We start from the raw sequence: 15,815 nt of genomic DNA, 5'->3' as shown, positions 1-15,815 counted from the left end.
CTATTTTGGTGTTGGAAGGTTTATGGATTTATCTTATAGTTAGAGACAAAAAAATAGAAGTCAAGGTTGTAAAAAGTTTTGAAACCAAATTTTGACGAAATTTGTCAACAAAACTATGCTAAAACTTTTAAAACAACTTAAACTGGTAAAAAAGCATCTTAAATATAGACAAGACTTATAGATATATCATTTGACAATGTATATATCTGATTATTCTTAGTACATACCCATATCGTTACAATCTTTGATGAATGTCAATCACACAGACATGGCGAGGAATAACCGAATTGCCAGATATTTATGAAGAGGCAGAAAAACGAGAAGGAAAAAAAAAAAATTAATAAACCCAAACAAAATTATCAATCTTTACAATCCTTTGACCAATATAACAAGTTAAATACCGAAATGAGTGACCCGTTAGCTGATTATACCAATTTATCTCACGATGAGATTGATCCTTCAACAGCCAATGTTGCTGAATCTCAACAACCGGAACCAGAACAACAAGTATCAGAACACCAAGAACCTCAACAGCAAGAACTCACATATGAAAATGACGAAAATGTGCTTAGTTCCATAAAGGTAGAAAAAGTCACCAATGGAGAAGAAATGGGTGATATTGTACGCAAGAAATTGATTAGGAATTCAAGACCACAAGAACATGAACAGGACGATTTTAATGACAATAGTAATGTGACATCTGGTTCTCGACCATCATTATCGCAGCAACAAACTGACGAAATCGACATTGCTAATATGGACCCACAACAAAGAAAAAGATTTGAATTGGAAGAAAGAATGAGTGCTGCGATAAAATCAACGAATAAAAGAAGAAGAAAAGCTGATGAAGATGATCTTGAAAGAATGCAAGATGATAAAATTGATTATTTAAAAGATCAAATGATTAAAGCTGCCAATTCTGACGTCGAGAAGAATTCCCAAGGTCAAATTGCCACTGAAAAATTGAAATTATTAAGAGAAGTGACTGATATTTTAGCAAGAGCTGATTTGGCCATACCTATTTTAGATAATAATTTGTTAGAAGCAGTTAGATTATGGTTGGAACCATTACCAGATGCTTCGATGCCAGCATATCAAATACAGAAAGAGTTGATCCATGCATTGGAAACCTTGCCAATAAAGACTGATCATTTAGTTGCTTCTGGCATTGGTAAAGTGTTAGTGTTTTATCAACGTTCTAAACGAACTGAACCTCTGTTGAAGAAAATTGTCGATAGATTGATTGGTGATTGGACAAGACCCATTTTGAATAAATCTGACTCGTACAAAGACAGAACTGTACAATTCCATGAATATAACAGAAACAAGTTTACTAATAAGTTGTCAAGAGGCGTAAAAAGAAAAGAAGCAAAGACCTTATATGAAGAAAATGCAGAAAGAAGGAAAAGGGCGGCTATTCCAAGTACAAGAACTACCGCTTATAAAATTGCTCCTCAAGTTGACAAGAGTTTGTTGATGAGACAACAAGCTAGACATGCAAGCAATGACGAAAGATTCAAGAGAATTAACCTGAAATTGACATCAATGTCGGTGAAAAGAAAAGCAGCTAAAAAAGGTGGCCCATCTATTGAAGGTAGAGATTTGGCAATGTAGTTTGTATAAGATTGTATAACTCTCCCCCGCCGCCGCCCCCAAATATATGTGTACATACATAACTGGACACTATTTTGATGTAGACGAATACAGAGTAAGAGGAAAAATTGATCTACAATACTTCAAGTAGAAAACCAAAAGCAAAGACTCACTGTTCCTATAGTAAAAACGTGCAATTGTATTGAAATATATTTATACACTCCGTTTTCTGAGAAAATATCCTTTTCTTTAATTTGATAACAACAAAAAGAAGAATACAATCAATGATAATCCTTTATAACTTTATCGTATTATATTTTCATTATTATTATACAACTCCCCAAAGAATAAAAAACACATACATATATATATTGGGATAATCTATGATCTTGGTTTTTCTTTCTTTTCTTTCCATAAAGCCAATAAAGAGACACCAGAAACTTTAACAACCTTGAATCTAACCCCTGGAATATCCCCCTTAGCTTTACCTCTTCTACCGAAACCGGCCAACAAGACTTCGTCATTTTCATCAACAAAGTTCAAACAACCATCGTTTGGAACGAAAGCAGTGACTTTCTTACCGTTTTTGATTAATTGGACTCTGACACATTTTCTAATAGCAGAGTTTGGTTGTTTAGATTCAATACCAATTTTTTCCAAAACGATACCTTTGGCGTGAGATGAACCACCAAATGGAGAAGATTTGAAAGCGGTACCTAATAATCTAGCTTTATAAGCTTGATCAGCCCATCTGTTGTTTCTTCTGTGAACTCTTAATTTTCTAGCAGAGTTAAGCCCTCTTGGTTTACCTTTACCCATGATTGATGTTGTTGAATTGTAAAAAGAAGAATCCTTGAAAAAAAGTAAAAGAAAAAAAATTTTTGTAAGAAAAAAATTGAGTATATGAGACTGCGAGGAAAGTTTTTGGTGGGAACACACACACACACAGGAACTATGAGAGTCAGGTTGGGAGGGAGACTAAGAAAATGTATGGTTTGTATGTCTTTGAGCGAGCGCACCTACTCATACAACAAAATCGCCTTACTGTGTGAATGTTTTTTTTTTTTTTTCAGCCTATAATTGGTAAGTACGTACTCAAAGTCGTGCGCGGCAAATATCTCATTTTTGCTCACGTGTGAATCAATATGTTTAGGGCTATAACCCTAATTGTATTGATAAACCCTTATCATGTCAAGATGATATTTTTTCCTGTGGCGGGCTACTGCATCGATTGTTTTTGAAACAATGACCCGATTCTCACTTACACTTAGCATAGCATTGCAACAATCAACAACGATAATGGTTATGCGTAACTCTTCCAGTACAATCTAAGACTTGTTTATATTGAAACCTATTTAGAAATATAATAATAACAACAAAGAACTACAAAAGGTCTACTTTTAGTTTTGCTTTAATTATTACTCTCGAAACCCCTTTCCCTTTATTTTCTTTTTTTTTTTTTTTTGGATTTTCATGTATAGCTTTATATCTCCAAGTATGGCTCAATTATTTTTTGATACCAGATCTCCTCTTAATCAATGATAACAAAAACAAAAACAATATATCTAATTGATCTTTAAAAGTAAACAACAACCCCTGGACGAATACTCCTTTCAACAATTGTGGTGCAATACCTTTGTATAACCCACGGAACTTTTCAGTTCGCCACAAGTATGCTAACGCATCGGTGAAATGATCGAATTTTATATCGTCTTCATCTTCATCTTCCGAGTTTTTGTCAGTTGACTTGCTGTTTTTCTTAGACGATGATTTCTTTTGAATCATTGCCTTTGAAACAATTAACGGTTGAGTGGCAATAGTAGCCAATGATTTAGCCAAGACACCCAAGGAAAATGACTCAAGTGGGTTTAAAAACTGTTTATCACCGTAAAATATTTGTTTCAAACGTTCATAAGAACCATAGGTGATTGATGGATTGATACACAAGACCATGGATACTCTCAATCCTCTCCATAACCCAGAAATACCGTCTTGCTCCAAAATCTCTTGAATCAACTGAATCAAATTTTTATGGTTTTTATCGGTTTGTTGTTGTGTAGTTATCACCCCAATTGGCATGGTGAAACATTGCGAAATTGCTGCTGCCAAGGCACCAAGAAACAATTCAGTAAAAGTTCCTGGTTTGTGGTTAGGTATGTGTTTGTATAAATTGGCATACACCCTTTTAACTATGGTGTACCAATAAAAGTAGGAAAAGTTTTGCGCGGCAGTACCAACTACGGTAGAAAACAACCCATGATACCACCCCAAAATCCCCTTCTTTTTATAAATCTGAGTTAAAACATCAATGGTATTTTTATACTTTAATCCGTTATCTTCATCCAATTTTTGCTTATAAACAGAATCTTCTAAATCTGATTCTGAAGGCGGGGTAGGGATTCTATTAAGCTCACTCTTTGGTTTGCTTTTCTTGACTTGAGTTTGGATTAAAACTTTACTCAAATCTAATGGATAAACCAATGTATTGGCGATAGCTGATGCTAAAGCCCCAGAAGCTGCTTTTTCTATTGGTGAAAGTGACATTTAGTACGATGATGATGTGGGGTAAAAAAAAAAAAAAAAAAAACAAAATCAGTTAAACAAGAAATTATTTGATTTCGAAATATCGGTTTGAGCAAATGATAATAAATAAGTGACAAGAAATGACCCTAAAATTGCAAAAATTGAAGAATAGAACAAATTAAATAAATGCAATTATGTGATTTATTCAGCCTAGGATAGGTTGTGATAGTCTATAATATCTAATAAATATAATGAAATGAATTAAAACAAAAAGATAACAGACAAAATCTAAACTCTTGTTTTTGTTGATACAATAAATTAAATGACAAATATGATAATATTTATAGTTCTTGATCTTTTTGAAGAAAAGAAAAAAAAAAAGAAATATATATACCAAAAGGTTAAAAAAAGAATATAAATAAAAAAGAAAAAACTAAGAAAATCCAGTTTGTGGGTGGGTGAGTCTGGTGTTAAATACCCGTCGGTACTAGATTTGGATAAGTTGCGTCAAAATCAAATATGTTGATAATGCGGGAAACTGATACAGAGCAAAACAGCCAAATACAGAGAAGCAAAAAAAAAAAAAGTTGGGGAAATTCTTGAAAAACGTTTATTTTATTTTATAATTAAATAGGTTATTTAAAAGATAGGTTTCCCATTTGATAATTGACAAGATTTAGATCATCAAATGTTAATCTACAGGCAACATTTGGGTCATTTGAAAGAATAAAAGGAAGATTAAATAACAGAACAACAACTTAAGAATATAAACTTGTTGAGTTCAAAAAACTTGGGTGCATCAAAAATGAATATGAAAAAAAAAAAAAAGAACTCGATTTATTGCAAAAGGAACCGAATTCCAAACTATGGGAAGTAAATTGTGATATTATTTCTTGTTTTGTTGCTTGAATTTTCTATTGTGTGAAACTTTTATTTCAGGTTGTGTGGCATTGATTTACCCGAGGTCCAACTTTTATTATTTCCTATTCTTTAACTCCACGAGTCTGCTTCTTTTTTTTTTTTCTTTCTTGTTATTGTTTATCCGCTAAATTTTGTTAAACTTTTTCTCCTCTTTGATATGCCCCACACACACACTCTCTCTCTCTGACAACACACGTAACCTATTGCTCATTTCATCTCATCTCTAACACTTTATCTCTGTTAAAGTTTATTTTATTGTTAAGTTGATGGTATCACGTGACACAACTTCCAAGCTCCAAACTATTCTGTGGCTTTTCATTTCCACGTTATAATCTCTCTATCTATGCCACTGGTTACTAACTTTTCAACTGAATTCTCATCAATAAAAGTAATAAAGTCTTTTATTTTGCCTTGGTGACCATCTTTGAGTTCAACAATAACTTGATCTTCAACTATATCAATACCTCTGATTGTCCCATCATCTCCCATTACCCACACTCCGCTTGCTTTGTTGTTATCTGGTGTTTGTACTCTCCATGCTATTATAGGTTGTGAGTATCTGTCTTGTGGAGACATGGTATTTAAATTCTTTATAATTTGATTTCTTTTGATGGAAGGTTCGTGGGAAAGATCTCGCAAGGGGACAATAATTAAACGCATATATGGTTCATGGGATGTGCCCACAGCAATTAATGGTACATGTCCAGAATTTTCAATTGTTAAACACCTTGGTGAAAATCCAGCTGCAGTGAATTCGGCGTCATTTAACGAAATCTTATGAACTAGAGTCAACTCTTGGGAATTGTTTGCACTCATTGTGATAACGTCTAATAATGTGTTTTCTGTTTTACCTAATACAATCACCAATTGATCTTGATATACTGTTACATCTAAACATGACCCCTGTTGTTGTAATTTCAATTCAGACCATAGTTCAAATCTCTGCACCTCGTTCTTGTCGCCCCTATTTGAATGAAGCATAATCAATCGAAGATGGAAATCCCAACCTAATGTGATTAAGTACTTTTGATTTCGAAAAACAATAGATTTGGCATCAACAATTAACCTTTTGTGTGCTTGAAATTGATCGATCTCTTGTAATTTACCTTTTTCCCTTAGATATAGAATTCCATTCATTCCTACTAACACAACTTTATCACTATCATCAATAACCAATATTTTCTTAATAACCACCGGCGTTTTCAAAACATGGACAATATTGTTCTGTTTAACAACATAAACTTTACAATCGTTGCTACTCAAATATATCAACTCATTATCCTTATCATGGCAGGAACTGATCACTAATCCATCAATATCAATCAATTTACTAGGCTGACGAGGAAATGGTGTGATCCAGTTTGAAAATTGTTGAGTAATAATCTGTTTTAATTCAGATGATAACTCATCATTTACATTAATTACGCCTTCATTGGCCTTATTATCGCCCAAAAGAGTGTTGTATTGAATTCGATCATTGATTATATCAGATAATGATTCATCCAATAATTTGGTGGCAGGAATTGGATTTCCATGTTCATTCTCAAATTGTCTTAAAGTGTCCAAGTAGTTGTTTTCCTTAAGATAATCGGCTATCAATCTATGTATATGAGTCGTTTGTTTGGACATGAATAGTATGTGGGTTTGAGAGGTTGCAAGAATTATCCAGCACGCAGGTATTTTCGAGACTTTTTTTTTTTTATCTCCTCGCTCATTCTCCATTACAAATTTTTGTAACGTCTATTTCGTGTTTACATATTTGACTTCTAGATCGACAAGTTGTTACTTTTGAAGTTATTCAATTGCTCTTTCATATCTTAATTATATTTAACTAGTACGATTGATTGTTTATCAGAAAGTATGGTGACTATTCTAAGCAATATATACAACCAGCTTTTACTGAAACACTACTCACATGTCTACTCTAAAACCGACTCATCTACTTCAACTTCTTCGTTTGTAATCAACTTTTTACTGATTTCCCAAAGATGGACAATATTATCGTCAGCAACCGACCCAATCATCCACTCTTTAAAAGGACACCAACTTAAATCGCTTACTCCTGCAGTATGACCAGCATGCATCATGAATAGTTCGGGACACCCATCCTCAGCGTCTTCTTGTTGTTGCTCTTCTCCAACTTTGAACAAGTCCCAAATAATTATCCTTCTGTCTTGCGATCCAGTGGCAAGTATACCGTCATGGTGGGGTGAAAATTCCATACAAGTTATCCCCTCTGAATGGCCCATCATGGTGTGTAACAATCCTGAGGACAGATCCAATTTTCTCAAGTCTAATAAATTGATATTTGAATTTGTATTACCAATTGCCATCAAGTTCTCCGCAAATGAAGAGAATGCCAAGGAATTGATACCATTGGAAGATTCTGCGTAGTATTCACTAACCACTTTGTTATCTCTTATATCAAACAAGTAAACATGGCTATCCTCTGACACTGATGCAAATAAATTGCCATTGAATTGGTGCCATTTAACATCATTAACAATATCTTTTTGTATGTCACTTTTGAAAATAGTTTTGGTAGTGGTGGTGTCACTAACGCAAACAAGATGGTCATCAGCACCAGTGACTAATAATCCTTTTTGTTTGGGGTTCCAAGATATGCCGTACCCGTTCTTTGTGTGTGGAGCAAAATGTGAATATCTGGTTTCAGTGTCTAAATTATACAAGTCCACCTCACCCAACCCGTTGATGGTGGCTACGATATTTGCATCTTGTGGCATGTATCTTGCACGGCAGATTTCGGCATTATTTTCGAGTTTCTCTACAATTTTGATTTTCGAATTGGCCTTGACATTCGGGTCTGCCAGCAACTGTGTTGATGCAACTTTCAACTGGTTTTCACTTTGGTTGGACGTATGTGTTCCCAATAGAAGTTTGGCATCAATGAGCCCCTTGGATTGAGTGTACTTTGGAAGCCATTGAATTGTAAGTGATGGCCATGTCAATGCCGTCTCACTAACAAACTCATACATGTATCGACAGTTTTCCCTCCATAGTTGATATTCTTCCTTGATCGAAAGTGGTTCTGTTGGTTGTTCAGACATGTTGTGGGTAGAAAGAGTGGCAAGAGAAGAACACTCTCCAGTGAAATTAGTGTCAACAAAAAAAAGGAAGAGTTTTGAGTCTCAGGTGGTTATATACAGGAACAAAAAGTTTTTGGTTTTACCTAAGATCTGATTGTTCTTTTTGTCTACTTGCTTTGCACAAATACAAACTTCAATTCATTTATTTTACAACTTGAACAGAATAATAACACACACACATTAATATATATATATATATATAAACATACAAGACCTAACTCATAATATTTTAGCAATTTTTTTTTTTTTTTAAATTTAAACCTTTTCGGCTAATTCCTCTAATAATTTATAGTTTCTTTGTTCAACAGAACCATTACCTGGCAATCTAGTAGATCCCATTAAATACTCATCAACTTCTCTAGCACATTGTCTACCTTCTTGGATACCCCAAACAACTAATGATTGACCTCTTCTACAATCACCAGCAGCAAAAACATTATCGTCTTTGTTGACCTTGTATACATTTGGATCAACAGTGGTGATAGTACCTCTCTTGGTCTTTTGAACTTCCAAATTATCTGCTTCAGGTCCAAGGAATCCCATAGACAACAAAATAACATCGGCTGGGAAAAATTCTTCACTACCTGGAACCTCAGCCATTTGCCAAGCTCCTGAATCAGAACGTTTCCATTCAACTCTGACTGTCTTGATTCCTTTAACATTGCCTTCTTCATCACCAACAAACTCTTTGGATAATATAGAATATTCTCTTGGATCTTTACCGTAATGAGTAGCGACTTCAGTATGACCGTAGTCGACTCTGAAAATTCTAGGCCATTGTGGCCATGGGTTATCCTTTGGTCTGGCATTTGGTGGGTGTGGCAACAATTCAAAGTTAGTCACGGATTTGGCACCATGTCTAGTAGATGTACCCAAACAATCATTACCAGTATCACCGCCACCAATAACAACGACATTCTTACCAGCCAAGTTCTTTCGGATATCCTCCAATTGATCATCCAACAAGGCTTTGGTGTTGGAATGCAATAATTGCATAGCAAAATTAATGTTCTTTAATTCTCTACCTGGGATTCTCAAATCTCTTGGAATAGTAGACCCAACAGCGAAAACAACAGCATCAAATTGTGACTTCAATTCAGAAACAGTAATATCTTCTCCAACTGTGGTGTTACAAATAAACTCAACACCTTCGGCTGCCAATAAATCGGTTCTTCTCTTGACGATACCCTTGTCCAACTTCATGTTTGGAATACCATACATCAACAAACCACCTGGTCTGTCACTTCTTTCATAAACAGTAACCAAATGACCAGCCTTATTCAATTGATCAGCAGCTGCTAAACCTGCAGGACCAGAACCAATAACAGCAACAGTCTTACCAGTTCTGTGAGCCGGTGGAGTTGGCTTGATCCAACCTTGTTCGAAACCATGGTCGATAATGGCACATTCAACAGATTTAATATTGACTGGATCTTCATTGATACCCAAAACACAAGCACCATTACATGGAGCTGGACAAATTCTACCAGTAAATTCTGGGAAATTGTTGGTCATCAATAATCTTTGCAAAGCATCAAACCATCTATCATTGAAAACCAATTCATTCCATTTAGGAATAACATTAGAAATAGGACAACCAGTATCCGAGGTACAGAATGGAACACCACAATCCATACATCTAGCAGTTTCATATTTCAATTCCTCTTTAGTCAATCTCGAAGTCATTTCATTCCAATCCTTGGTTCTGGCCTTGGCATCTCTGTATTTTTCATTTCTACGTTTATATTTCATAAACCCTCTGAGTTTATCCAATTTTACAGGAGCCTTCTTTTCAAACTCAGTGTTGAAAATAGTATCTTCAACATCAGCAACTTTTGGTTCATTCTTGCCTTTGTTAGGATGATGAACATGTCCTTTCTTAATCTTATAAGCTTCTCCGTTGGTGACATCTGATTCTGGATCTTCCTTGATGGATTTCAAGAAAGTACTCAATTCTTTCTTTTTGGCTTCTTCAGCTAATTTCTTTTCCTTTTCCAATACTTTTTTGTAGTCGTTTGGTAAAACTTTAACAAATCTAGGCAAGTATCTGTTGAAATCATTCAAAATGTTATCAGCAACTTCAGAACCAGTGTAATGACGATGGTCCTCAATCAAGTTTCTCAAGAATGCAATTTCCTCTGTTTCAGTAACTTGGGATAATTCAACTTGAGCTCCATTGACTTTTTCAGCAAAATCTTGTGCCATGTCCAAAACATATGCAATACCACCACACATACCAGAACCAAAGTTTCTACCAGTGGAACCTAAAACAACAACTCTACCACCAGACATATATTCACAACCATGATCACCGGTACCTTCTGTAACAATAATAGCACCAGAGTTTCTAACGGCAAATCTCTCTGCAGCAATACCTCTGATAAAGGCTGAACCTGAAGTGGCTCCAAAGAAGGCAGTGTTACCAGCGATGATTTGATCTTCGGCTTTGAACTTGGATTCTCTTGGTGGGTAGACAATAATTCTACCACCAGATAAACCTTTCCCAATGTAATCGTTGGCGTCACCCTCTAATTCTAAAGTGACACCAGACGCCAAAAAGGCACCAAACGATTGACCAGCAGAACCAGTCACATTAACATGGATAGTGTCATGTGGCAAACCTTGTTCACCAAAAGTCTTGGAAACACGGTACGACAATGTGGTACCCAAAGAACGGTCAGTGTTGACAACTTCACAATCAATAGTAACTGGCAAACCTTTAGCCAAAGTCAATTCCGATTCATCAATCAATTTGTTATCAACTCTGATATGCAATTTATGATCTTGCTTTCTAACACAATGAGTAGCAACACCAGGTCTGATAGTGTGGGCAGGAGTCAAAATTGGCGATAAGTCAATATTGGCATTCTTGGTGTTTCTCAAATCTTCTCTAACCTTCAATTTTTCAGTTCTACCCACCATCTCATTAATAGTTCTGAACCCTAATTTTGCCATGAATTTTCTTAAATCATTGGCCAAATAGTAAAAGAAATTGATGACATGTTCTGGTGTACCTTCGAATTTCTTTCTCAATTCTGGATCTTGGGTGGCAATACCAACTGGACAAGTACCCAAGTGACATTTTCTCATGTAAATACAACCCATAGCAATTAATGGCGAAGTGGCAAACCCCCATTCTTCAGCACCCAACAAACAAGCAATGGCAATGTCTCTACCTGTTCTGATTTGTCCATCAGTTTGCAAAATAACTCTACCTCTCAAATCATTCAAAACCAAAGTTTGATGAGACTCAGCTAAACCCAATTCCCATGGCAAACCAGCATATTTGATAGAAGTCAATTTGGCAGCACCAGTACCACCATCACCACCAGAAACTAAAATGTTTTCTGAACCGGCTTTGGCAACACCAGCAGCAACAATACCAACACCAACTTCGGAAACTAATTTGACTGAAGTTCTGGCTCTTGGATTGGCACATTTCAAATCATATAACAATTGTTTCAAATCTTCAATTGAGTAAATATCATGATGAGGTGGTGGAGAAATCAACCCTACACCTGGAGTAGAATGTCTGGTCTTACCAATTTCAGCAGATACCTTGTTCCCTGGCAATTCACCACCTTCACCAGGCTTGGCACCTTGGGCCATTTTGATTTGTAATTCATCAGCATCAGCCAAGTAGTATGATGTGACCCCAAATCTACCAGAAGCAACTTGTTTAATGGCGGATCTCATGGTATCACCATTTTCATGAACTTGTGATCTGGCTGCATCTTCACCACCTTCACCGGTGTTGGATTTACCACCCAATCTGTTCATGGCAACTGCTAAAGTGGAATGTGATTCCATTGAAATGGAACCATAAGACATGGCACCAGTGAAAAAACGACGAACAATTTCCGTCCATGGTTCGACTTGATCAATAGGGACTTCAGTTGACGATTCAAACTCAAAATCTAACAACCCACGCAAAGTACAGTTACGAACAGCTTCATTTTCTTTCTTGGCATAAGCCTCGTAAGCTCTTTCATTCTTGTTACGAACTGCATCTTGTAATGAGGCAATGGCAGCTGGATCATTGATATGTGTATCACCTCCATCTCTCCAGTGATATTCACCGGTTTCGGGTAACCCTATTGGTTTGATAGTGTCTCTAGTTGGATACCCTCTTTCGTGTAATGTAAAAGCATCTTGAGCAATGTATTCAAAAGTAACACCTTTGATTCTAGATGCAGTACCAGCAAAACATCTATCAATAACTGAGTTATCAATACCAAGAGCTTCAAAGATTTGAGCCCCCTTATATGAAGCCAAAGTGGAAATACCCATTTTCGACATAACCTTCAAAATACCAGCATCGATGGATCCTTTGTAATTTTGAATAATTTTCTCTTCGGTCAAACTTTCATTTTTCAACAAACCTTGATGTTTCATTCTCACCAAAGTTTCCATTGCCAAGTATGGGTTGATGGCATCGGCACCATATCCAACCAAACAACATGCATGGTGAACTTCTTTGGCTTCTTGAGTTTCAATTATAAGAGCGACTTTTGAACGTTGCTTTTGTCTAACCAAATGATGATGAACGGCACCAACAGCAATTAAAGCAGAAATTGGTAATCTTTCAGCACAAGTAGCAACATCACTCAAAATGATAATTTGATTATCATCAGCAATAGCTTGAGATGCAGCTTGACAAATTCTATCGATGGTATTAATGTATCCTTGAATACCTTCAGATTTTTCAAAAGTGATGTCGATGTTGGCAACTGACCAGGATGGATAAACAGTTTGAATGTTCTTAATGGTCAACAATTCAGAACTGGTCAAAATGGGTGACTTCAATAACAATCTGTTCAATTGGTCGGGTTTCATTTCTAACAAGTTACCTTGAGGACCAACATAACATTCCAAAGACATGACAATTTTTTCTCTGATTGGATCAATAGGTGGATTTGTGACTTGAGCAAACAATTGACGGAAATATTCATATAACAATTTAGGCTGTTCTGAAATACATGCCAAGGCGTTATCGTTACCCATGGACCCCAATGCTTCATTACCTTCAGCCATTGGAGCTAAAACAAACAATATTTGTTCATGAGAGTACCCAGCAGCAACCAATCTTGGGTCTGATTGAACATTGACATTCACATCAATGGGTTTTGCCTCAATATCAATTTTTCTGGCCGCCAATTTTTCATTTAAATCTTGCAAACTAATCATGTTAGCCAAAACCCAAGATTTAAAGTCATATCTTGAAGCAACCTTGTTTTTTAATTCACGGTCATCGACAATACGACCTTCTTTAGTATCAACCAATAACATTCTACCAGGCTGTAATCTGCCTTTCTGTATAACTTTTTCCGGTTGAATTTCAATAACACCAACCTCGGAAGCACAAATCATACGATCATCGTCAATAACATAGTAACGACATGGTCTCAAACCATTACGATCTAAATTAGCACCACAGTATCTGTCATCGGCAAATGTGAACAAAGCTGGACCATCCCATGGTTCCATCAAACAAGCAGCCCATTCGTAAAAGGCCTTTTTCTTTGGATCAATGTTTTCATCATTCTGCCAAGCTTCTGGAATCATCATCATAACAGCTTCTGGTAAGGAGACAACACCATTGATAACCAATAATTCCAAAACGTTATCAAATGCAGCTGAATCAGATCCACCTTCTTCAATAATGGGGAATAATTTATCCATTTCATCACCAAACAATTTGGATTTCATAACCCCTTCTTTGGCTCTCATCCAGTTTTTGTTACCTCTCAAAGTATTGATTTCACCATTGTGTGCTGCCAATCTCAATGGTTGGGCTCTGTCCCAAGATGGGAAAGTGTTGGTGGAGAAACGGGAGTGGACCAAAGCAAAATGGGACTCGTATTCAGCGTTTACCAAATCATGATAGTATGAGTAAACTTGTTTAGGAGCCAATTGACCTTTGTAGACAATAGTTTTGTTGGAAAGTGAACAAATGTAGAACCAATTGTGCAATCCAATGGTGTGAGAAGCTTGTTTTCTTAAAATAAACAATCTTTTTTCAAAATCTTTTCTGTATTTAGAATCAAATTCATCATCTGAAACGTCTTGACCCCATATTTCTTTATAAACAACAGCTGGTTGCAATATATATGGTTCTCTTGATAATGCGGCAGCACCCAAAATTGAAGAATCGTGAGGCACTTCTCTCCAACCCAAAACTTTCAATCCTAAGGAATCAGCAATGCTTTCAAAAGTTTTCTTTGATTTTTCAAATACAGCATCATCTTTTTTGAAAAAAACGTTACCTACACCGTATTGACCTTTAGCTGGCAATTCAACATTACAGTAGTATTGAAATTCTCTTTTCAAGAATTTATGAGGAATGGAACTCAACAAACCAGCACCATCACCATCTTGTGGATTCAATTCCCCACCTCTGTGGGTCATGTTACATAATAAACTTTTAGCATCAGACACTATTTTATGAGATGGAACCCCTTTCAAATGGCAGGTGAAACCAACCCCACAAGCATCTTTTTCTAATTCAGGGTTATATAAACCTTTGGCCACTGGCAAAGAAGAAGCCCATGATTTGTTTTCTGGGACTTCGTCGTAATCGTAAACATTAGTAGTACTAAACTCCTCTTGGGGTAAATAAGATGCACTAGGACTCATTTTGAAACTCAATCAAATACAAAGTAGATTAGCGTATGTATGTGTGTTTATACAGTTGTAGAAATAAATATATTATACCAAAAGAAAAAAGTCACAAGAACCAAATAATAAAAATCAACGGGTACTTTGAATATGAATGAAAAAGACTAGTTTTTCTTGTATCTGTATGAAAATTCTAAAAAATACTTCTATAAGATAAACTAAGATTGGAATATGAAATGTGATTGGAATGAATTAAAAATTGTCCCTCCAGTTGAGAATATATGTTAACTTTCCTTTAATGTGATAACGTGGAGGTAAGAAAGTAAATTGAATTGAAATTATCTAAATTGAAAAAAAAAAAAAAAAAAAAAGAAAGAAGAAAAAGAAAGGGAAAAGAAGAATAAATAAATAAATAAATGGAAATTTTTTCTTTTAAATTTGGAAATCAAAGAGGAGGAAGAGGAAGAGGAAGAGGAAGTAGGGGGAGGAGTTACTTTTTTAAATTGAGAGTTGAAGAATTTGCATTGTGATTCAAATTATTAAAATTTTTATGCACAATAAAAAGGGAAGCAAATAAGGAGAGAAAATAATTTTCAATCATTACTATCACTATTGCTAACTGTATATAAGCATTTATGGGGGGACAAGAGAAATTGGAAACTCATTTGGGTGTAAGATTAGATTAATATTACGGAGATTCCCATTTGCTGATTTTTTTTTTTTTTTTTTTTTTCTTTCTGCAATCAGTTTCTTTCTTGTTGAGTAAATGAATGAACACAATGTGATGATTCTCGCGTGGCCATCACCTTTTATAAATGAAATCTCACTTAATATTCCCCACTTTTGTGACTATAAGTTTGACTAAATATTGGTAGCACCTCAGCCTTCCATGCAATCTAAAACATTTATTTTTTTTTTCTGCTGCTGCTACTGCCCCTAACAAAACTTATCAGAAGCCAATCACATCGCATCAATTTATAAGAACCCATGATGCTCACGTGTCTCACCTAATCTACAGCAGTGCATAGATTTCCACATTTATATTAAATCAAG

The 15,815-nt window shown here is 35.6% G+C and overlaps 6 protein-coding genes across 6 annotated transcripts; 1 reads left to right on the top strand and 5 right to left on the bottom strand. All coding sequences in view use genetic code 12, as the record gives it.

Moving 5' to 3' along the window:
- Positions 1-300: 300 nt before the first annotated feature.
- Positions 301-1,614, top strand: CD36_06180 (chromatin-associated transcriptional (elongation) factor, putative; the record flags this gene model as incomplete). The annotated part of the gene is made up of 1 exon (XM_002417233.1): positions 301-1,614. The coding sequence occupies one exon, from the start codon at positions 301-303 to the stop codon at positions 1,612-1,614; it is 1,314 nt and encodes a 437-aa protein (XP_002417278.1).
- A 360-nt stretch (positions 1,615-1,974) lies between these two features.
- On the bottom strand, positions 1,975-2,412 carry CD36_06170 (40S ribosomal protein S23; the record flags this gene model as incomplete). Its single annotated transcript, XM_002417232.1, has 1 exon — positions 1,975-2,412. One exon carries the CDS (start codon positions 2,410-2,412, stop codon positions 1,975-1,977), a length of 438 nt encoding a protein of 145 aa, XP_002417277.1.
- A 687-nt stretch (positions 2,413-3,099) lies between these two features.
- On the bottom strand, positions 3,100-4,137 carry CD36_06160 (peroxisomal adenine nucleotide transporter protein, putative; the record flags this gene model as incomplete). Its single annotated transcript, XM_002417231.1, has 1 exon — positions 3,100-4,137. One exon carries the CDS (start codon positions 4,135-4,137, stop codon positions 3,100-3,102), a length of 1,038 nt encoding a protein of 345 aa, XP_002417276.1.
- A 1,215-nt stretch (positions 4,138-5,352) lies between these two features.
- On the bottom strand, positions 5,353-6,759 carry CD36_06150 (conserved hypothetical protein; the record flags this gene model as incomplete). The annotated part of the gene is made up of 1 exon (XM_002417230.1): positions 5,353-6,759. One exon carries the CDS (start codon positions 6,757-6,759, stop codon positions 5,353-5,355), a length of 1,407 nt encoding a protein of 468 aa, XP_002417275.1.
- A 197-nt stretch (positions 6,760-6,956) lies between these two features.
- On the bottom strand, positions 6,957-8,105 carry CD36_06140 (histone acetyltransferase type B subunit 2, putative; the record flags this gene model as incomplete). Its single annotated transcript, XM_002417229.1, has 1 exon — positions 6,957-8,105. The coding sequence occupies one exon, from the start codon at positions 8,103-8,105 to the stop codon at positions 6,957-6,959; it is 1,149 nt and encodes a 382-aa protein (XP_002417274.1).
- Positions 8,106-8,399: 294 nt separating this feature from the next.
- On the bottom strand, positions 8,400-14,780 carry CD36_06130 (glutamate synthase, putative; the record flags this gene model as incomplete). The annotated part of the gene is made up of 1 exon (XM_002417228.1): positions 8,400-14,780. The coding sequence occupies one exon, from the start codon at positions 14,778-14,780 to the stop codon at positions 8,400-8,402; it is 6,381 nt and encodes a 2,126-aa protein (XP_002417273.1).
- Between the last annotated feature and the right edge of the window lie 1,035 nt (positions 14,781-15,815).

This window comes from Candida dubliniensis, chromosome 1 (genome assembly GCF_000026945.1).
Source record: "Candida dubliniensis CD36 chromosome 1, complete sequence".
Lineage (NCBI taxonomy): Eukaryota > Fungi > Ascomycota > Pichiomycetes > Serinales > Debaryomycetaceae > Candida > Candida dubliniensis.
The sequence above is the reverse complement of the archived record's forward strand: the minus strand, read 5'-3'. Positions and strand labels throughout refer to the sequence as shown.